General features: G+C 35.2%; 1 protein-coding gene across 1 annotated transcript in view; it reads right to left on the bottom strand.

The window, feature by feature from the left end:
* The window catches only part of ATF2 (activating transcription factor 2), a 115,071-nt gene that overhangs the window by 40,035 nt on the left and 51,166 nt on the right, over positions 1 to 23,870 (bottom strand). The window contains exons 4-9 of the mRNA XM_020991012.2: positions 16,779 to 16,875; positions 12,305 to 12,423; positions 12,033 to 12,161; positions 9,140 to 9,318; positions 7,251 to 7,365; positions 4,756 to 4,842 (exon numbers count right to left, since the gene is read on the bottom strand). Coding sequence (XP_020846671.1) covers positions 4,756 to 4,842; positions 7,251 to 7,365; positions 9,140 to 9,318; positions 12,033 to 12,161; positions 12,305 to 12,423; positions 16,779 to 16,875 — 726 coding nt within the window. The remainder of the gene's footprint in view (positions 1 to 4,755; positions 4,843 to 7,250; positions 7,366 to 9,139; positions 9,319 to 12,032; positions 12,162 to 12,304; positions 12,424 to 16,778; positions 16,876 to 23,870) is intronic.

The following is a 23,870-nucleotide window of genomic DNA, read 5'->3' as shown; positions in this document are numbered from 1 at the left end:
TTTTTTTCTATCTCTTAGCAAGAGAGCTTATAAAATTCTCCTACCATTTTCTACCACGTGTTATGAGTGAGCATTTTCATTTTATTTTTATTTTAAATTAATATACAGAAATAAATTTGATATAGAACTATATTTAAGACTGTATCTTAAATATTACAAGTCATGACCCAGATAAAAAATTCTAACATCAAAATGACCTTTATATTGATTATTTTATATTATGTTACACATATTCCTAGTTGTAACTTAATTCACTAAAAATGCTATGACATTCAAGCCCAGTGCTCTATCCAGTGTGCCACCTGTGCCCCCTCACAACTATATATTCTAGTAAATGTGTTTATAAATACATTTTGAGTTTTCTGCAGTATTCATTCTTTTCTACCATGTTTCATTCCAGATCAACATGTTCATCATTTCTGTAGAGCTAGAAGCTTCCATAAAGAGCTAAGATACAGAGTCTGAGCATCCAGACTTGAATGGTTTCTGTTGCAGAATATCCAAGCTATCTATAGCCACAAGAAGAAAAAGTTCTACATCACAAATAATTAGAGATAATCCAATTAAAGCAACTCATGACAAATGCTGGAGGGGGTGTGGGAATTTAGGTATATCAATGCATGGTTGGTGCAACTGTGAATTGGTCTAGCCATTCTGGAAAACAATTTTAAACTACATTCCAAAAGACTTTTTTGTTTTTTTTTTTTCAGTGGGGTAGGGAGGAAGAGGTGGGACTCTGAGAAGGTGAATTTTTTTTTTAAAGGATCTACTGTCTTCACTTCCAGCTGAAACTTAATCAAGCCAGTGTCTGCAGGAAATGAAAGGCTGCCCCTCCTCATCGAACAGTAAGCCCAAGAAGTCCATGGATTGACCTATCTAGAAGTAAAATTCTAACTAGTCTGACCAGCCATCAGAAAGAAAAAGATAATGCTACCATTTAAGGATTTAGTAATACATTTAAACAGTCACATTAGCTATATTTCAAAAGGAATGCTCTTTAAATAAATTTAAATCTCCCTAATCAGAAAGATAACTGAATTCTTTCATATGAGTAAAGACGGTTTAGAAATTCTTTAAATTTGAAGACTGAATATAATGTGAAAAAGAAAGGCAGAGAGTAGTGCCATCCAATGCTTGTTTCTCAGTCCTAATTCCTTTTGACCTATCTGCTGTAGTTGACACTACTGACTACTTTCTTCTCCCAGATATGCTCTTCTTTCTGTGTTTTGGTGACCCTCTTTTCTTTTGGTTCCCCTTCTATCTGATGATTTCTCAGTCTCTTTTTCTTGCTCATCATCCCTATCATGGATTCAAATCCACATTATCCACATGATGATAACCTAACAGTTGGCATTTCCAAAGTTTCTGTCCTGGGCCCTTTCCTCTTTCTTCCTCAATTCCCAAAGGTGTAATTATCATTTCAATGCAGATGAATCCCAGATAAGATTCAGTACAATATCACCAACTGCCTATAGGATATTTCAAAGTACATATCAAAGTGGATATCCTGGAGACATCTTTAACAGTATATCTAAAACTGAACTCATCTTTTCTTCTAAAGTTTCTCCTCTTCCAAACTTCTCTATTTCATTCAAAGGTTCTACCTTCTTCCCAGTATCTCAGGTTCATAAACTAAGCATTATCCCTAACTCTTTCTCATCCTATATACCCAATCACTTATCAAATTTTGTTCTTTAGACTTTTCTCCACTCACATAGCTACCACCCTACTTTAGGCCCTAATCACCCCTTGCCTAGATCACTGCAGAAGCCTCCTAATAAGTCTCTGCCTTTAGGTGCCTCTCAATACTTATACTTTGCTAAGTAACAAAGTAATTTTTCTCAGGTGCAAAGCTGTCAACGGCATGCCCTTATTCAACCAACTCCAAGCTACCCATTGTCTCTATGATTAAATATAAACCCTTGATTTGGCTCTCAGAGGCCTTTACAACCTGGCCCCACTCTACCTTTCTAGCTTCTTTGGACATTAGTTTCCCTCCTATACTCTATGACCCAATGAAACTGGACTTTCTGTTCCTCAAACATTTGCCTTTGCACTAGCTATCCCTCATGACACGGGGAATTCACTGCCTTCTTACCTCTGCCTCAAAGAGTCTCGGTCTCTTTCTTCTTTTAAGATGAAGGTCAGGTAACAATCTTTACATGAAGTTTTTTTGATTTCCTCAACTGCTAGTGCCCTGCCCCCGCAACTACCTTATGCATTTGTATTTATTTTCTTTCTATTTCTATTTACATGTGCCTGTCTCCCTCTTTAGAATATAAGCTCACTGAAAACCTATAGTTTTTGTACATGTATCCCTAGGATCTAGGATAGTACATGCACATAGTAAATACTTTTTGACATGGTACTTAGCTTGCTGAACATATATATAAACAAATTTCTCTTCCTCCTATCCTTTCAACTTGGCTAAATCCAAAGAGGGCTAGGCTAATACATTTAAACTAACTGGGTGGTCTTTCAACTGACAGTTATCATTTATTGGAGGTTAAACAGCTACTTCTTCCTCTTTTTTTCTCAGATGATCCAACTCTTGTCTCTTTGGGCAAGAGCTTTATATTTTTTATTTGGCAGAAATGCCTTTTCCTCCCTTTTCTACTTTGTATGACATTCTTGTACACTTAAATCTAATGACACAGGTAAGGATCCCCCTCTACCTCTTTAGATGCCTTTTTTTTTTGGTTTGTCTTCATACTTTAGTGTTTCTTCCATTTTTGTAAGCAACATTTCATTATCCTAGTTAACTTGGAGAGTGGAGGACATTTCTCATGCTCCTTTATTTCCTCTTTTAGAAGTGACATCAACTTACATTTTGAGAATAGGTGGCAGCCATGGTTCACTGCCAAACTACCGCATAATTTACGCAGGGAAATGTAGAATTATTCCTGATCTCCTTATCTTTTGGAAGTGGGATTCTTACTCCTTTGTTGTTCTTGCTAGCAGCTCACTTAGAGAAGAAGGCTGGGGCAAATTGCCTGTGTATGTATATCTGTAAGTTTAGAATTAGTTTAAGGATTTCCAATTTCTAGCTGAGTGCTCTTTTCACTGTTCACCTTGATTTAGTGCTCTTTACCTTTTAGCAACTTGCCATGCCTAACTTCCTTTCCTTTATTTTACTAAATTCTCTGGTCTTAATAACTACCTTCACATCCAACTGGTCTTGCTTTTCCTCCAGCTCTAGTCTTCCTCCATCAGTTTGAGCTCTCCAACTTTTCCTCAAGTCCACTCAAATTTCTCCTTCCCATATTCAATCTCCTGTCTTCTTTATAATTACAAAGGTTCCAAATAACCTTCATGATTCCTCCTTTTGCTCAAATCCACCTGATCTTTCCCATATAAGCTGGATAAAGACACTATTAAAGTATTCCATTACTAAATAAATTTGGGAAAAGCTTTCCCTATAGAGTTTTTATTGATGGCAAAGAGATGGCCCAGAACTGCCTAAGTTGCATGGTGATTTAAAAAAAAACATATTTCAGAGGCCGCTAGGAGCCCCAGCCTTGGAGTCAGGATGACCTGAGTGCAAATCCAGCCTCAGACACCTGACACTTAGTAGCTGTGTGACCCTGGGCAAGTCACTTAACCCCAATTACCTCACCAAAAAGTAAAAAAAAAAATTCATCAAATCATTCATAGCTTTCTTAGAATGCAAGGGGACTTAAAGAGATCGATTTATTTTTTAAAATAAATACTTACATGCTTTTACTTTTTATAAAAATTCACATTTCATATTTATAAAATGCTTATACACTTACATTATGTAAACAATATATTTCATTCACTGCACCAACAGAATAAATTCTTTATTCCACTAGAATGGTAAACCATTTATTAAATCAGTGTGATGAGCCATTTATTGTGCAGGTGATGTATGTCATTTATTGCTTGGCCGTGATAAGCGATTTATTGGTCTGGAATATATTGCATTTTTTGTGCCACAGTAACAAATGCCTCATACAAGTAGAAACATATATGAATGTATGTGCATACAGTATATGTACCTATATACAAGATATAATAACTAACATTTATATAGCACTTACTATGTGCCAGGCACTATGCTAAACAATTTACAATTATTATCTCATGATCAACTAGTTTAACCTCTTCATTTTACAGATGACAAAACAGATGACATGCTTACGGTCACACATCAAGATTATGGCAGAGCTAGAACTAGAACACAGGCCTTCTAATTCCCAGCTGAGCACTCTTCTCACTGTTAATATTGCTTTTTCTGACTAGGTTTCTTACTGTCTGTGACAAATGCAAAATTCTTGCTTTTCTTAAGATAAGTTTGATCATTTGCCTAACCAACTTATGGAATATTTGCAAATTTTTCTCCAGCAGGAGACAGAGATTACTGTAACTTTAGTAACATTACATTTTTACCTCCTTAGGAGAAAATGAGTTAAATTCCTACTGCAATGTAAACAGCTTCCACCAGGAGGAGCAAGGGAGTTTGGAACTTTTGAATCAACACATAGTAAAAGGTAGCCTTAAAGTTGTGTGTGGCGCAGAGCAGAGCCTGTGCCTTCTGATCAGCCCACACTTTATGGGCAGTTTGTCTTCTTGAAGAATTAGTTTCTTCTCTAATGCTCTACAAAATAAAATCTTTCAGACTAAAGCATTTACAGGGACTAAGTGGCACAGTTAAATCAGGCACCATTACATAAAAAACAGATCCACAATAGACTCAAAGAAAACTTAAAAGAATTTTAAAAAAACTTCACTTACCATTTTAGCCTCTGACTGCACTGGTTGTGGGGAAGAAGGACCTGGGATTCCTGGGATACTAGGCACCATGGTGACAGGTCTAACAAGCTGTGCAAACATGTTAAAATTTATTTTTTCTACAGAATATATAAGCAGAAGCCTCATTCTGTTTATACTATAGGTAATATAACAAAAATGGTATCCAAAAACTCAGAATCTCTCCCACCCTAGGCCTATTAGCAACTGAGAATATAACATATACATATCTATGTATATACTCACACATAAACACACACAACTGGACATATAAATACATACTCATACAAAATTCTTCCTTTTTAATTCAACAACCATACTTTTTTTTATCACCCTGTCATTCTGTCTCAATTACTGAGTCCCACAATTTCACTATGTATTCTTGAAAAAAAAAATTCTCACAAATTTTCCATAGCTGTACTCTGACTCTGATACTAGAGATAAACAGTATATCACTCAAAAATACCTTAAGTATATAAATGGAATTAGCCTTTACCAGACATTTTAAAAAAACAGAAACCACCAGGACAGAGTTAATATTGGCTCAGAAAAGGTTAATGGAATAGTTCCATTCATCCACACCTCAACCCAGGAGACACTCCCTGCAAGGTTAAATCTAACATTGGCCTGAAAGAGGTACATTAGCTGCTGTGTCCCTATTACTACTGCTAGCAGTTCATTAAATGAAGGACATCTGTATCTGACTGAATGGTATTTTAAGTCCTTATTAAAATAATTGCTACAAAGCATCATCCTGGCTATAAACACTGGGTTGCATAGACACTTTTTTTGGTGAGTAATCTGGAGTAGAGTCTTCTTTTTGATTAAATCTACTGAAGCTGATGTAAACTGAAATAAAGTCAAAGTGCACTACATTCAGGTTGCTTCTATCATAATTTGAATTTTCAGCATTTTAAGATTATAATTTTTGCTGGTTACTGAAGTGGTCACAAGGATGTTATATTCCCAACTTTATCACTAAAACGTACAGAAGTATGATGCTTTTAATAATTTCTAAATTCACTTGCAGGCTGCCTGGTATTACTCATTAACAGTGATCTTTTACACACACTTTTAAAGCTAAAAATCTGGCTTTAAAAAAGCATATGAATATTACATACACATATAGAAACATAACAGCTGAAATATATGTATACATACATATGTACATATATACAGTGAGAGAAAGTATAGAAAAAATTCATTAAAGTAGTGTTGGATATAGAATAACTTCAATTCTTCTTTGTATTATTTGTGGGAGTGGTGATCATGGTAAGGATCTGAGATTTAGCAGTACAGAAACTTCCTATATGGAAATTCCCTCCCCCAAGGCAGCCTGGTAACTCATCTAGTGAAAGGCCTGAAGCATGAAAGTTGGCTGTAGTCTTAGAATGAGCAGGCCTTGAACCAGGTCCTTCTCACTCCAAGGCTTGCCCTCCACTCTCCACTATGCTGCCTAACACTGAAGGAATAGCTAAAAGAAATGTTCTATGTTACATTATATTTCTAAGAAGCTGTCAAGACACCATATACTTTTGAATGGAGAAATCCTAACTACTCAAATTTAATAATGTTAATAGTAATAATAACAGCTAGCACTTACATATCAGTTTAAGGACTGCAAAATGATTTACACTGTCGTATTTTATCCTCACAAAAACAGAGAGGTAGGTACTAGTATTACTTTCATTGTACAGATAAGGAAATCGTGGCATGAGTCAAATTAAATTACTTGCCCAGGGTCCTCCACTGTATGATGTTCAAAGTTCTTCATAAAGAAGTTCCCCCACCCCCTACCAACTTTCCAGACGTCTTATACTGTAAATCCCACCCCACCCCTTATACATCCATTGATGCAGTGGTCCTAGTTTCCTCACTATTCCTAAAACAAGATACTCCACCTCCCAACTCAGGCATTTTCACTGTCTCCCAACCCTGGAATGCTCTCTCTCCTCATCTCCTGGCTTCCTTCAAATCTCAGCTAAAATCTCACTGCTACAGGAAATCTTTCCCGATCTCTCTTAAATCTAGTGCCTTTCCCCTATTGATAATTTCCTATTTATCCTGTTTATAATCTGCTTGTACATAGTTGTTTGCATGTTGTCTCTCCCATTAGACTGCAAGCTCCAGGAGGGCAGGGATATATCCTTTACCTTTTTTTGTGCCTCTACTGCTTACAACAGTGTCTGGCACATAAGTGCTTAATGTTTCTTGACTGACTGACACGGCTTATAAGTATCTAAAACTGGATTTGAACTAAAGATCTTCCTGACTTCAAGTCCAGCATTTTATCCACTACTCCACCTGACTGAAAAAATATTTTACCTCAAAATTTCCCTGCAATACTATGCAATTACTTAAAAAATTATAATACAACTTACTAACAAAAATATCAGCCTTGAAACATATTTTCTACTTATTTTTGCTAATATTACCTTTGCTGGATAGAAAAAAAAATCATATTTTAATTTCAAACTTACTGGAACTGCAGCAGGAACGTGTACATTAGAATTTGTAATTGAGGCAGGAATGGCAACGGGCATAGTCTGTCCATTGGGAAGATGTAACAGTAGAGGAAAAGGACCTGGTACAGGACTGAGAAACAAAATGGGGAAAATTTAAGAAAAAATAAAAAGAAAGCAGAGAAAAAAAGGTAATCTTGTTAAAAAAAAAATAGAGATTCATAACTAAATTATTATTAAGCCAACCTTAAAAAATAGACTTTGAAACTGCTGCAATTTCACTTGAAAAAAAAATTGCAACCATTTGCCAAGATCTCCCTCTTATCTGCTCTTTGTCATCTCAGAAGTCTTTGACCTCTACCTTCTTCTTCCTCTTGGTCTCAAATGAAGAGGCAGCTTTTCTCTCCATGCACAAGTGGTTCTATTCCATCCAGTGTTCTCCTGAAGATTCCCTCTTTCATCAGCTCCATTCTCTCACTTTTCTTCAAGCATTCTCTGTCTACTGGCTGCTTTGCTCCTGCCTACAAATATGTCTATGTCTCCCCCACTCTCAAAAAATCCCTCATTTGATCCATTCATCCCTGCTGGCTATTTTCCCATATCTCTCTTCTGTTTTGCGCTAAAATCAAGGCTACTGTGATTGATGCCTCCATTTCCTTTCTTTTCTCAACTTCAGCCTGGCTTCCGACTTCATCATTCAACTGAAACTATTCTCTCTCCAAAGTTATCAATGATCTCTTCACTGCCACATCTAAATGGCCTTTTCTCAATCCTCATTTTTCTTGATCTCTCTGCAATCTCTGATATAGTTGATCACCTTTTCTCCTTCATAATTTTTCTCTTTAGGTTTTCATGACACTTCTCCCTCCTCATTCTCCTACTTATCTGATTGCTCCTTTTCAGTCTTCTCTGCTAGATTTTCATTCAGGTCATACCCTCTAAACATTGGTGTCTCCCCTATAAGGTTTTGTACTTGGCCTCCTTCTCCCTCCATTCTATTTCAGTTGGTGATCTCATCACTCCCATGGATTTAATTATCATCATCATCATCTATGCTGATAATTCCCAGATCTACTTATATGGCCATAATCTTTCTCTTGACCTCCAGTTGCACATCTCCAATTGCCTACTTCATATTTTGAACTGAAAATCCTGTAGACATCTTCAACTCACTGTATCCAAAATGAAACTGAACCTCTCTCCTCTTCCTAACTTCTCTAATACTAGTGAGGGTACCACCATTCTGCCTTCTAACTAGGCTCCTAATATGGATGTTATCCTCAATATCCCACTCTTTCATAATCCATATCCAATTAGTTACCAAGGCCTATTGTTTCTACCTCCCTAACATCTTATATATCTCCTACTCCCATAATGCCACATCCTGGCACACACCCTGATGACATTCCTCCTAAACTATTGCAATAGCCTTCTTCGTTAAGTCTCTCTCACTGTCTTAATGCTCTCCTTAATCCAGCTCATCCTCTATTTAGCTGTCAAAATGATCTTCCTTAAGTACAAGTCTGGCCAAATCAACTCCCTATTCAATAAAATCTAGTGGCTTCTTCTCACCTCCAAGATCACATATAAAATCATCTCTTTGGTATTCAAAGCCCTTCACAACATTTCATGGTGTTTAAGTCCTTTATAACATAGGCTTTTAATTTGTCCTGCAAATTAATTTTTGTTCTAAGGGTAGGAGAAAAGAAGACAGAAATGCAAAATTATAATGTACTGGGAGTTATGGCATGTATTTTTTATCAATTAAAAAGGAAATCATTTTTTTATAATTTTAAATTTGTCTTGACACCTTACCCTGACACTCACATGAATGAAATAAATTATAAATTCCATAAAGAAAAAAGCTAATAATATATGTCACTTAATTATCAAATGCCATTACTTACACTATTGGCCTATTGGAGGAAGGAGCCTGGGTGATGACAGTACTTGATGTTGGAGAGGGTACTGCCTGTTGAATTATGACACTTGAGTCTGAACTTGTGAGCAGTACATTAGGAACCTGTAGTGATGCTGGACGAACTATAGTTGATGTGGGCTGTGCAGTCTGTGGCAACGATACTTCCTATTAAATAGCAGGATAAAGGAAAACAATTTTTAAATTTATCCAAAGTCTTTTAGTGATCTATAACTGCAACCAATGCAAGGTCATTGTTCCCTTGCCAATTCATTTAGTTACCATTCCTATTAGGCAAACTAAGGTTATTATCCAGCACATGTCCAATTTTATTGGCTAAGTGTACATATTACTTTAATTTTGACAATTATTAGGTATATCGGACTGTAAGAAATTCCTATTATTGTGTACAGCCCTAAAGGACATTACAGTAGCTTCAACCATAACCTTGGGTAGGAGGAAAAGGAGACAAAGAATTACTAGAGAAGCTGTAATCAGCAGTCTCTTGTTAGTGCCTGCTAGCAACGTAAAGAGTACAGGGTTGGCCAAAGCAACACAAACTATAAAATGGTCCTGTCCAACTCCATCATGCTGGTTAAAGATCCAAAACACTATGGCTATGACTACAGCACAACATGGTACAATGGAAAAGGTAACAGATTTAAAAATTAGAGGGCCCTGGCTGAAATTCTACTTCTGAGTCTCAGTCTCTCAGACTCAATGAGGAAGCCGGCCACTAATGTGCCTTCTTGCTCTCATCTATGTCATGTCATGTCATGTCATGTCATGTCATAGAATCTCTGGTTCCATATCCTTCCCTGCCCCAACTCTTTCAGGTGCCAAGTGACCCTCGAAAACTCATATATCCTTCTTCTAGCCAGAATACGATCCCTGGAAGCACAAAACTCTCTGGGAAGAGTTTCCCAGTGCAATGACAGCAAAAGAGTGTTTTTTGTATGATTAACAAATGAAATTTTAAAAATTATTTAGCAATGTTATTTTATCTTTATCTCATCCTTTAAAAAATTTTATTTTCATGTATGGTTTCTAATGTACATCAGAGGTATCAAATATACAGAGTGCAGGCTGCACTGCAGTCCACAACACTGTCAAGTGCAGCCCAAATTAGATTAAAAATGTATTTGGGAAATATTTAACAAAATAAATAAAAGTAAAATAGAACATACATAATGTTAATATGTAGTTTTCTAAGTCAATATACAACCCACAGGGCTCCTTATATATAGCTTAGTGGCACCTGTTTCTATGTTACTTTGATAACACTGATGTATGTAATATATTAGTACAGTAGCATGTGCATAAATTTTACAAATAAATACATTTTGGTAGTTCAGGCTCAAATTTTAACAGAGAGGGTTGCACAATCAAAAAAGTTTAGAGAGAACTGATCTAGATTATGAGATGTGATTGGAAGGTCAGTTCAATGATTTATTATGACAGTATGTCATATATCTAGGACAGGCACCATAGATGAACAATGAACTAGGACAAAAACTGAAAAAAGAAAAAGAGAGAACTGGACTAAATTTGTAAAACTGTATAGTCCTTTTGAGGATTCCATGCTGCTCCCCAGCATAAAAGCCCATCTTTTTAAATACAAATGTTCTCCTGGTACTGTTGCACAGTTGTGAATCTTGGAGCACTAGATCTATGAAGGCTTTAGGTGGCTCAAAGATCAAGAGAGAGATGTGTGGCAGCAACAAGTGGGCTGCATTATATTATGGTCATGCTGTGAGATTGAGGGATAATGGGTTCACTACTACACGTGTTAGAAATACAACCTGATCTCTCTCCATGTGAAGACGAAAGGACTTGGGGAAAACTACCCTCTATACTCCAGCTTATCAGAGAGAGTAAAGGTTACTAAATCAGATTGGAAAAAAATAATCTGTTAAGGAAGAAAGGTGGAAGCAGATTTTGGAGGGGCAGAGAAGAAACAAAACCATGTAGAGGCTACTAAGTGAACGAATGACAGAGGAGAAAAATTTCCAATTATTATAAACTCCAGTAGATTATAAACTCTTTAAATGCAAGGATTATATGGTTTTTCATCTTCATTGTTCTAGTACATTGAACATGGTAGAAACTTAATATTTATCGAATTGTATGTGAAAGGAATTCTCAATCACTGGAATTACATATCAAGTATAAGGTTCTTACTATAAAGTATGAATATGGACCTTCTGAAGAAGCTGCAACTTTCTATGATCCACAGAATTATAAGGAGAATTCAGAGGTGCTAAAAAATGTGAGGAAACATGATATTGGCTCCAGAACAACAGACAAGTCACAATCTAAGACAAAGTATATAAAAGTAGCACTGTATGTTTAGAAGGCACAGAAGAGAAAGGCATGAACTTAAGGCTGTAAGCCTGTAAGAAAGCATTTAAATAAGGATGAAAGGTAACAAAAACAGAAATGATACTGTCCCGAATGTAGATAGACTGCATATAAAGATTTACATAAATGATACGGTGATTTCTTCATTAATATTCAGGCTTATATCTGTAACATGCAAGTCAGAAAAATCTACCAAAGAAATTGGGTCATCAGAAGTTTGATTTCTTTGTTTTGTATTAATACCATAACTTATACCTAATTTGTTTCCCTCTGTTTTTCTTTTGTCTACAACAAAGAGGATATTATTATTCAATATACATATAATTTTCCTGAAATCCTTGAGTTTTCTTTTTTAATTATACTGCTTATTGTCATACACAGTACTATTAACAAGAAAGATGGTATAGTAAGTTTATACTCATTTACTAAATGTACAATTTATTCAGAGTATGCAGCTTTAGAATGGTGACTAATTTATTCTGTTAAATTTGAATTTTTCCAAATAAATGTAAATATCTAACCTTTTCATCACTGGTAGTGGATTCCGGGTGAGGTAAAGGACTATCCTGGTGAGAGGTCTCCACAGCAGAAGGCTCTTCAATTTTGCTTCTTATGATGGGTGTTGCAAGAGGGGATAAATCTAGAGGCATCTAAATGCAAGTGTTCATTAAAATAAAGTCATTAAATGCAAAACAGAAATAAAATAAACAGGTAAACACATGAATCAAGATACTACAATAATAGCTAGCAGTATCCCTACAAAGTCTTTAAATTCAAAGTGCTGCCAACATACTTTTTTAATGTCATCTTCTGAGGCTTTTTTGAATTCATTTTCAAATGGACTCGCTAGCTCATTGAACAAACCCACTTCTTCACAGTTCTTCAAGAATCGTGTTGGTGTTGGTGTCTGATCTGAAATTAAATGTAAAGAAATAATCACATATTATTTTAAGTATTAGAAAAGATGCTCTAAAATTTGGCTATTAACACAAAAAACAGCAAATAACTGATTCAGTCAGCTGCTTATCTTTTCTTTGGAAAGAACTCTTCCTTTAAAGCAAACAAGATTTAGTTAAGTTTCTACAGCAGACAAGAAGATTCCTCCAGCTTTACAGAAAAAAGTTCAAGAGAAGTCTTTTCTGCTCCTTAATCAGTGAGATAGCTGGCTATACCAATGTGCTCAGGGATCAATTATTTTTAATTAAAATCATTACTACTATCCAACATGTGAGTACAGCTGAAAATGAATAAGCTTTAAGAAAAAAATTAAAGAAAAGTCATATTTATAAACTTTCCTTCCCACCAGATAATTTATATCAAAATCAGCTTTTTGTTTTGTCTTTTTTTTTTTTGAGGGGGATAAAGTTTAATAGGCAGGCTAAAATATCAATGTAATAACACCATAAAACACTTTTAAGATCTTAAAATATCTACTTACCATGTTCTGAAGCTAGCTCTTAATTTTAATGCTACCTATGTTTGTATAAAGCAAAGTGTGCTGTCAAAAATATATCTTCCATACCAAGTATATTAACAAGTAACAGTAATAATCATGAGTGTTTCCTAACTTAGTAAAGATACTATATCAATATTTGGATTTGTGTGTACATACTAAATACAGTAATATGTACATAGTGTATACACATACCATAGCTAAAGTACAAATGCCAGCTACTAGGTATATTGAAGGAGGAACAAATAGCAGATTTATGCATTGTAACAGTTTTGCCTTTTATTTCCAAAGTTTATTAAAATCTGTATTGTTTATTAATCTGTATAACTAAGACCTCTGCTTTAATCAGCCTATTATTACATGAAATTGTGTACAAATTTTAATGTTATCTTGCAGTTCAAACCAGGAAGCCAGGTTCAGCTAATCAAAGTATTTTTTGACGCTATCTCCCTGATGTGAAAAATGTAATCTAAATTTCAAGCACAATCAATGAAAATTCAAACAGGTGTGAATTTCCTAATTGTTTTATCTTTGCCACAGAAATTAATTTACTAGTATTTAGTTTTGGTCTGCACAGTTACAGAAAACATTTGTGTATTTTTAATATATGTGTGTATGTATGCGCATATATATACACGTATAAAAAACACAAGTATTTTTCTGTATATATAGGCATATATATATATATATACACATATGCATGCATACATATTAGTAAAAATACAATATATCTTTATTATATTGTGACTCATTCTGTATGTAATTTGGTATAATGCAGGTCTTTCTTGGAGCCTATGCATCCTTGGAGCCTTGTTTATAGTTTTAAAAGGATTTCATTATACCATTATCTTACTATATTGCACTTACTATCTTATTTATCTATAAAGCAATCTTGTAACATATTCCTAAGAAAGAAAGTTATATAGTTAATTTCCAGTGTAACTGTATATATTTCATCTCGTATTCATCAATGATCAATTAATAGCACACTATGTCTGTGCTGACTTCTGTTTTTAATCTAATGATTTGTTTATTCAACTGTTCTCACCAGGGACTCTTGATGAGTATTAAAGGGGGAAAAAAGTAACAAGTTTTCATTAAAAAAGGCTTAGCTTAATCAATTTTTCTCAATGAACATACTAAATAAGTGGCCACAAATGAAAGAAGACATAAAACAAAACAAACCATTAAGACTGAGAACTCAAATATCAACACAAGTACAACCATTTATGTGTTGAGTATTGATGAATATTAAAAATTATATATATATATATATATATTACATAAACAAAATGATTAATTTATATATGTACATATGGATGTTTTTATTTGATGTTTCAAAAAATGTCAAATACCATGAATTATAAATTTAAACACAAATTCAAAATCTAAACTCATGAAAATACAAGGTAGTACTCTGAGAAGGTAGAATTATGGTTTTAAGAATGTTTCTTCTCCTTTAATTCAGTTTTCACTACTTGCTCGAGGGCAAATTAAATTAGTGTTCATCTACAATTTAAGATTATTGGTCAAAATGGGTCTATTTAGCACTCAATGACAACGCAACTGTTCAGAAGGCATACATTAGCTCGTTTGAGAAACAGCTATTAAAGAAGACCATTAAGGCAAGGCTATTATTAAAAACAAAATAGCACTTCTACAGTGTTTTAAGGTTTACAGAATGTTTTAACTTAAAGTTAACTTATTTGATCCTCACTACAACCCTGGGAGTAGGTTCTGTGATTACAAGTGAGAAAATTTAAGCAAATGAAGGTTAAGTGACTTGCCCAGAGTCACAGAGCTATTAAGTGTCTTAAGACTGGGATGTGAACCCAAGTCTTCCTTACTTAGTCCAGAGCTCTTTCCACTGTGCCACTGAGATGCCTCAACAATTTGGAGTCTCCATCATAAAATATTCATAGAATTAAATAATTTCTATATTGGAAGGGATTTTAGTGACCATCTAATGTAACACATATCTGGCAGAGGGGGGGAATTCCCAACAAAATGCCTGCCAAGAAGTCATCCACTTTTTACTTGAAGATTGCCAGTAAGGGAAATACTTCTTGGAGTATCCTATTCAATTCTGGGCCACTAATTGTTAAGAAATTTGTCCTTATATAAAGCCTCAAGCCTAAATTTAGGCATAAAGTTACATCTAAAAAATTAATCTATAGAAGTTCTAGGTAATGGGTTGTCTATGACTAGAGGTCTTCAAGCAAAGGCTGGATGACCACTTAGGTATGTTGTAGAAAGGATTCTTGTAATTCAGATCAGAGATGACTTCTGAAGTCCCTTCCAACTTAGTGATTGTGTGATTCTGCATAAAGAATCACAGAGTTTGTGCCATTCTAGGATTGTGAAATCAAATTTGTTCTAGGCAAACTCTAATGTTAAGAGTACAATACCTAACACAATCTAGAAATACATGTTCCCTGCTGTCCCCTTCGCCTTTCTGTTTAGATCTTTTAAAAAGTGTATTCATTTTTCCCTGTATGTATTTAAAGACATAATTTGAAACTGAAATCTTAAAAGAAAAAAAGATAAAAATGAAAGCATTCTTGAAAGTTTATTAATTTATCCACCATGAATAATTTTTTAAAGATTCTGAGATGTTCTATCATCTAATTTTTCATTACAAATATTTTAAACATTAAAATGATACATAATACTATACACACCATTCTATCTTTTCTTCCAAATTTATTGCACATTCAGTAATTTTTAAATGGCACGATTTCAAAACGCTCCTGGAAAATGTATGCATTTCCAAGCATTCTCCTTTTTAAGGTACAGTGTCATTTTTGTAAATATTATCCTTTAGAGGTTCACTAAAAAAAAGTCCTATTTAGATTATGTGTGATTTTTTTAACTCAATTCAAGGCAAGTGAAGCATTTAAGGCTCTGGGAAACTGAATACAAATTTTCATAGACAAATGAGCAATTCACAACAATTTTTTAAAATTTGAATGTAGTTTTGTTAATCATATGTACAAGGCAATGTAAAGAATATTTACAATTTTATGTAAAATTCTCAAATAAAAACTTCCATGTTTATTTTTTTCCACAACAGTTATCCATTAAATATGGAACTTCAGCAAAGATACAAATATGTATCTGTGTATACATACAGGAAAAATATTCTATCACCTAGTGTCAAGAGCAGGGAAAAAACAATTAGCAAATTCACTAATTTTGTTTCTATGTTTCGGTAAAGAAAAGTGTTGATTAAATTTCAGACACTGTTGGGAGAATTAAAAATGAAATTTAGTTACATTCCTAGTCAAACTGTAGATTTTTTCTTTTATTCAGAGTCACTAATAGTTTGAAATGTAAGTAGAACATCTTATTTTATGGATAAAATTAGCCTTAAGAAAAGTGTAAACAGAATCTAAACTCATGAATTTGCTAATTGCTCTTCCTAATAGCAGACAGCTATTTGGGCCTTTAAGTAATTTCTAGAATACTTAGCAAATAAGGTTCAAGAAAGTCAAAAATAACATTCACTTAATACCACAGAGATCAATCATTAGCAATCTATGCACGCTCAACAAAGTTCCCACTAATTCCCACAATGCTGACAAAGAAACCTACATTTAAAAGCACATTAAAAAAAAAGTGAATGAATGGTCAGAAGTGGAAATGGATATGTAATGGGTAAAATACATGTTGCAAACATTTATTGCAAATGAAATCATTGGCATTTTTCACCAGTGTAAAAGGTATCACACAATTATGTACAGAAAATACACAAAAATTGTGCACATTCCAGGAGAACGATGTATATAAGCTATTAATAAAAGCATATACTAACCAGCCACAATGACACTGTCATTACGAGCTGGACCAAATTTCAGTGTCATCTCATGTTTATGTTTATGGACAGCCAAATGATCCTCGTTGGTAAAACGCTGTGGCAAAAAGTTTTAAAATACAGTTAAGATTTTCAATTTGATCAAAATAAATAATATGATATGGAAATTCATTTCCACAACATGTAAAACCACCATTAACATTGAAGTAGCAGTTTATCTGTTAACTACAAAAGAATCTATGTTTGTTAGTATAGATATCAACATAATAGATACCAAATGATCAGACAGAGGCACTCTAAATCTAAGAATAGACACTACAAAAATGTATCCTTAATCTGCACAACGCATTTGTAATGGATAATTTTTAAAAATCAGGTTAAATTAACAATATAAATTTGTGGGCTTGCATTAATTTCCATGTTAAGGCATAACATTCTATTATTCTATATTCCATAGCAAATGAACATTTATTAAAAATAACTGACTTTTGAAGACAGCATTCATTTTTCAAGATTTAAAATAATACTTACCATCTTAAATTAAAATAAACCAGTTTAAATACTAATCTTAATGAGAAATTCTTCTGAAAATACTAGTCCTAGGCAAATTAAGAAAAAATTTGCATTCCTTACATTCTCACATAAAAATGTATACATAATGAGCCACACACATAAAATGACCCTACATGTCGAATGAAAAGGACCTGCCTGAGATGGGGCAATTTCAATTTAGGACTACATAAAAGAACATGCAGATGAGTATTACATATGCACAAAAATACTTACTGTATTAACCAACTAGTTAACCAAAGAGTCTTAGTTTTATTAATTTAAAAAACTTATTTACATTAAATGCTTCTAACTTACTATAAAAAAGTTGTTTTAAAATGGAATGGGAGGATATTTTTAAGTTCACTTAACTTTATTATGATTATTAAAAACACAAACTTCTCTAAAACTGGGCATGTACTATTTTCTATGCTATCTGCTATGTGTCAGATTCTATGTATCTTAACATGAATCGTTTATATGCTCACAGTGAGTACAAATATAAATCTTTATAATGCCTACTACCTTCAGCACATCAACTTGCTCCTAAGAAACATTTACTAAGTGTACACGTCTATTTCATATTTGAAAAGAAGGAGTGTTTACCATTTATTGATAGAATTAGGATTCCAGAGCAATCACTTTAAAAACCTAAACCAAGCAAAGGGATTCCTGCTCAGATGCATATTACACTAGATCACTAGTGTCAAACTCACATTTCCCAATTACATTTTAATTTGTTCAACCAGAGTTTTGTGGGCCTTTTTCTGCACCAGATTACCTTTCAGCCAGGAGCTATAATTTCTGTAGGAGCTATATCTTCTAGTGTTCACAATCACATATATTTTACCTCTTCACCAAAACTACTGGTTCCAAAATTGTATTGTGAACTAAAATTCTCTAATGAATAACCAGAGAACTACAGTTCCATTGTTCTAAGAATCTTAAAATATTAACTTTATTAGACAATACATCTTGGAAGTTTGGAATCAAATGCAGATCTATGAAACACATAAAGATCACAATCTACTTATCAATGTTATCAAATCCTTATAAGAAAAAAAGTTTCAAGTGTTCTACATAGATTACATTTATAAAACGTGTCACCAAGAGTCTATCTTCCCATTAAAAGTAAGGAGTTCTGCTAGACAGCATTTTTTTAGTATTCTGCTAAGTTGTATGAAGTACATATCCTATGGAAGCAACATCTATGTATGCGATGAGGAAGGCAGTACAAAGCTTAAGCAATTTTTCTGATTACAGAAAAGGAATGTAGAGTATACATACACAGCTTTGCTAGACTTAGATCTCTCTTTAAGTTTAAATATTTTTTGTACTCGTATGAATGCACAGAAGTATCTCTTAAAATCACTGAATTTGAGAGTTGGAAAAGATCTTACATTATTATTTAATCTACTAATTTTATTTTACAGATGTATTAATTGCCTTCATCTATCTATATGCTTTTGGGGGGGCGGGGAAGGGCTGAAGAATCTTTCATTGTTCACCAAATTAACTTTATTTTCTTTTAAAAACCTAGACTCCAATCATTCACTCAAAAAAATACTGCTCTTACCATACTGAGAATATACTATGCTGAAAGATAATGGGCTAAATGGAAAACTTTCTTAATCATTAATGTTCCTGTTACCTGGGATCAGAATCTTAGACTAGAACGCTATCGTGGAGGTAAATCTTGTCGAATTTCCCACCCAATATAAGAATCTCTTCTATCTTTCAACCTGGCAGTTAGCCACCTAGTCTCTATCTGTGAACAATGAGGAGCTCATTATTTTATAAGGTAGCAAGATTTAATATACCTTTACAAGTGCAGCATCTTATTTTGTCAACTGAATTTTGGATTGTTCAAATTCTTGTACTTGTATGCTATTTTGGAACCATGACATAATATGTCCCAAAGTCTTGCCAAAGCTTTAGTTAAATCACAAAAGTCTACCTGAATTTATCTATCTTTATTAGGAGTTTCCAGGTGACTTAGTCACAATCGACTGGTAGGTCTGGAGGTCTTAATTCTACTGGCAGAAATCATATCTCCATCTCATGCCAGGTTTGCAACTAGCTTGCAGAATAAGGAATAGAAGTGTATTTTTTCTTCTCCATCACTGTGCCCCAGAATTCTTCATTGCTTGCTAGAATTCACCATGGGGAAGCAACTATAATCAATTCCCCACTACTCTCAAGGAATTTTACAGTTATCACTTCCCTTCTTAATGCATATATTACCACCCATTATTGTTCATGAATTTCAGTTACTAATCATGCTTCAAGAAAATATTAGACTGCTCTAGACTACTTAACACTAAGTGCTTGGAATGTAACATCAATACAATAGCATACAAAATCCCCCTGGAATAGGTTGATAAGAACAACTCTGATGGAAGCACTACAGATATCAAGCAACAGTCAAATACCACTTACCTGTCCTAAAGGGACAGATAAGGGAAACACAGGTAAAGAATATGTATACAGTATTGAGAAAATTATACAGGAAAATTAAAATACAGAGTGATTATCCTAAATTCAAAAAAATACACATTGGGGTAGATTTAGGTTTGATGTGAATAAAAAACTCTTCCCTTCACCCTCCTTCCCCTGAGTCTCCCTATTGAAGGGGAAGTAGAAGATGGTTACATGACATCACCCCAGAGAGGGATTCTTGGTTGGTCAGGTACAAGTTGGACTAATGGTGTCTGAGGCATCTTCCAATTCTTAAATTCTGGGATTAGTAGCTCTGAAGCTAGCACTCCTCTCCTGTTGAATTTAGGGACAATGCCAAAAAATATAATCCTCTGAAAACCTGAAGTTACTAAGCATAAACCTAAATTGAATGAAATAATGCTAGATTGTTTCCCAAACTACTTAAAGGATTAGGATTTCTCCCAGATATTACCAATCTGAAAGTAAAGTAACCTAAAATCTGTTCATGACAAATGCAAAAAGAAGGGTGGTAGCGTAAATAGAGCCTAAGTCAACTAATCAGGCAATAAACATTATTAATCACTTATTATATGCCAGGCACTGTGTTAAGTGCTGGGGATACAAAGAAAGGCAAAAGATGATCCCTATTCTCAAGGTACTCATAGTTTAATGGGGGCAACAACAGAAATATGAATGTGTTTGTTCTGTCACAGCCCATGTTGTATCTGGAAGGTGTCCCAATTATTAAGAAAGCTTTCTCTCTAAAAGGACACAGATCATGTAATTCTCTGAGTTCTTATAGCCCTGAATGCAATATAAAATTGTCCAACACCCCTTGGTTCTCATTCCATGCTTGTTAAGTAACTTTATGATTCCAATATGTTTTCTAGGTTCCTTGATGCCAAGAAAATGGTGCTCTGTGTTGTAGACCCAAGTACTCTGTTTACTAGAAAAGTATCTTTCATCCCACTGCCAATAATTAAGGTGACATTCCAGTTTACAAAATCAGCCTTGAACAGTTTGGCATTAAGTGGTTTCCCAAGGTCTGATCACCTTGGAGTGATCTGTTAAACCTTAGTTTCTCCTCTTACCTATCTAACCAACCACTCTTTCTCTGTCTCTTTCCTGGATCAACAGCTATGTCCTATGAGTAGGTGCATCCCATGGCTCTGTGCCGGGCTGTCTTCTCTTTTTTCTCTACGCACTTTCTCCAGGTAACCTCATAAGCTCCTGTGGGTTTGAAACATGATCTCTATGCAGATGACTATAAGACCAGCCCTAGTCTTGCTCCTGAACTCCAATCCTGCCTCACTGGCTGCCTACTAAACCTAATTACCTGAATACCAATTTAAACTCAGAATGCCCAAAACAAAACTCACTATCTTTCCCCACCACCAAATCATCTTCCTGCCTTCCCTATTTCTGTGGAAGGAACCATATCCTTCTAGTCCTCTAGGTTTGTAACTCTTGATTAGTCCCTTTCTTTCACCCCTAATATCTAGTCAGTCAAGTCTTGTCAAGTCTATCTCCATGCTATCTTTCCCTTTGTTTCCATTCACAAGGCTGCCATCTCAATTCAGGCTTTCATCACCTCTTATCTCTACTACTGCAACAGCCCCCTAATTGGTTTCCCTGCATTTAGTCTCTCCCTTCTCCAATTCATCATCCACTCAGCTGCCAAAAGGATATCTCTAAAGCATAGGTCTGACCATATCACTCTCCTCCTCAAGAAGCTCCACTGGCTCCCTTTTGCCTCTGAGATGACAAACAAGCTCCTCTCTCTGGCTGTTAAAGCCCCTCGCAGTTTAGCTTTATCTTATCTTTCTAAATTTACCGCACATTGGCACTCCAGCCAAACCATTCTTATTGTTTTGCATCTAAAAAACAGAGGCCTTTAAAACTGAATGACCGTAACTACTGCCAAATAAAAATCCACCAGAATATTATTTCATAAGTTTATCAAGGAAGCAAATGGGAAAATGTGATTTAGTTTATCCTACACGTATAACATTCATTCATTCAATATTAATTAACTGTAATTTGCAAGGCATTATTATGTGCTGGCCAAAAAGGAAAAAAGAAATCAAGCTACAAGTTATCTGACATATAGCAATAAAGGCTGTGTCTATAAGGATAAAGATATCAAATATATTTATCACTGACACAGAGGGGATCTAGCATACATGAATAAAATGTCATTAGAACAAAACGGATTCTGGTTTCACTTTTAAAGAAAATTGATATGGTAGTCAGTAATTAAAAATAAGATGGGGACAATCAACCTACCTAAATCTTAAAAGTAGAGCAGAAGATGACTGCCAATAAATACTGAGATATTCCTCAACACCTGGTACATTGAGAAAAGGTTGATATCAGGCATCAGTGTGGCTTTAGGCTAAAATATATATTATGGATATGACTACATGGACCAACACTATTATATCTGTGAATTTAACAAAACCAAAAAATTCACAGAATAGTAAGACCTGGTTAGAACTTTTAGAAATAATCCATTCTACCACATTCCTCCACTACCAATTTATACATAAGAAATTTGAAGCTGAAAAAAGTATCATTATTTGTCCAATGTCAAGAATTTAGTGGCAGTGCTGGGGCATGAATCCAGGTTTAATTTTCTTATGCCAACTGTCTCTCAATTCCATAGCCTGCACAGGATCTTGAGATATTAACAAATTTTGGTTGCTGCTTCCAGAAGCCAAGATGGTAGGGTAAGAAGTAAGTCACTCTCACCATCCCTTATTAACCTCTGAAAGCCCAGAAAATATCGCCCCAGGAAAAACCCTGGAACAGCTGAACCAGTAGAAAGGTGGGGTACAGCAGTCCAGTAGCCCAGGTAGCTTGAAGGATTAACGGGAAAGGTCCCTCTTGCGTGGTGGGAAGGGGAGCAGTACAGAACAGGAGGCATTCTAGCAAGCTAGCAGAAAGCCCACCTCAGCATACCAGGAGGAGATCCTGAAACCCAGGTGGTGGAGCAGGCAAACAACAATACCCAGACCCCCAAACGCCTCAGTAAGGGCAAGGGAACCAGTGGAAATCGGCTCAAAAAACCACCATGTGCCTTGGTGTTCTATGGCAACCAAGACTCCCAGTGTCTCAGCAAAACTCTGGGAAGTGCTCCAAGGGTTCCCCAAAGGTGGAGACACATCCCTCAGCAGCAAAACATCCACCTGAAAGGAGCCAAAGAAAGCAAAAGGAAGGAAAGGCCCAGGTGACCAGGCAACCTCCAGGGGCCAGACAACCCACTTCTACCCCTACAGTTCCAGTGCTGCTGATTCCAGCCCAACGCCAGGTAAGATACCAGAACCCTACAGCCTCCAACTGCCGGTATCGGAGTGACCAGGCCCCGGGCTCCCAACACAAGAAACTTGGTTCAGTGCCTCCTGCTCCCCAGCAGGGGAGCTCAATCTTAAGGCCAGGAAATAAGCATACACCACGAGCAAAAGAGAACGTACTACAGATTCTTATTATGAGAACAGTGAAGATCAAGGCAGAAATTCTGAAGAGGGTAACATTGTCAACAAACTCACATCTGGAACCTCAAAAGGGAATGTGAACTGGTCTGAAGCCCAAAAAGCCTTCTTGGAAGAGCTCAAGAAGGATTTTAAAAGTCAAATAAGAGAGGTAGAAGAAAAACTGGGAAAAGAAATAAGAGGTATACAAGACAGAAACAATGGTTTGGAAAAGGAAGGACAAAAATTAACCGTAGAAAACAAATCCTTAAAAAATACAACTGGCCAACTGGGAAAAAAGTACACTGAAGAAAACACTCTTTAAAAAGAATAACTGGCCAAATGGAGAAGGAGGTACAAAGGGGCAGCTAGGTGGCGCAGTGGATAGAGCACCAGCCCTGGATTCAGGAAGACCTGAGTTCAAATTCGGCCTCAGACACATAACACTTACTAGCTGTGTGACCCTGGGCAAGTCACTTAACCCCACTGCCTAACCAAGAAAAAAAAAAAAAGAAAAAGAAAAAGAAAAAGAAAAAAAGAAAAAAGAGAAGGAGGTACAAAATCTAATAGAAGAAAACAATTTGTTAAAAATAGAATTGGGAAGTGGAAGCTAATGACTCTGTGAGGGAGCAAG

Source organism: Phascolarctos cinereus, unplaced genomic scaffold (assembly GCF_003287225.1).
Source record: "Phascolarctos cinereus isolate Bilbo 61053 unplaced genomic scaffold, phaCin_HiC Scaffold_726;HRSCAF=1367, whole genome shotgun sequence".
Lineage (NCBI taxonomy): Eukaryota > Metazoa > Chordata > Mammalia > Diprotodontia > Phascolarctidae > Phascolarctos > Phascolarctos cinereus.
The sequence above is the reverse complement of the archived record's forward strand: the minus strand, read 5'-3'. Positions and strand labels throughout refer to the sequence as shown.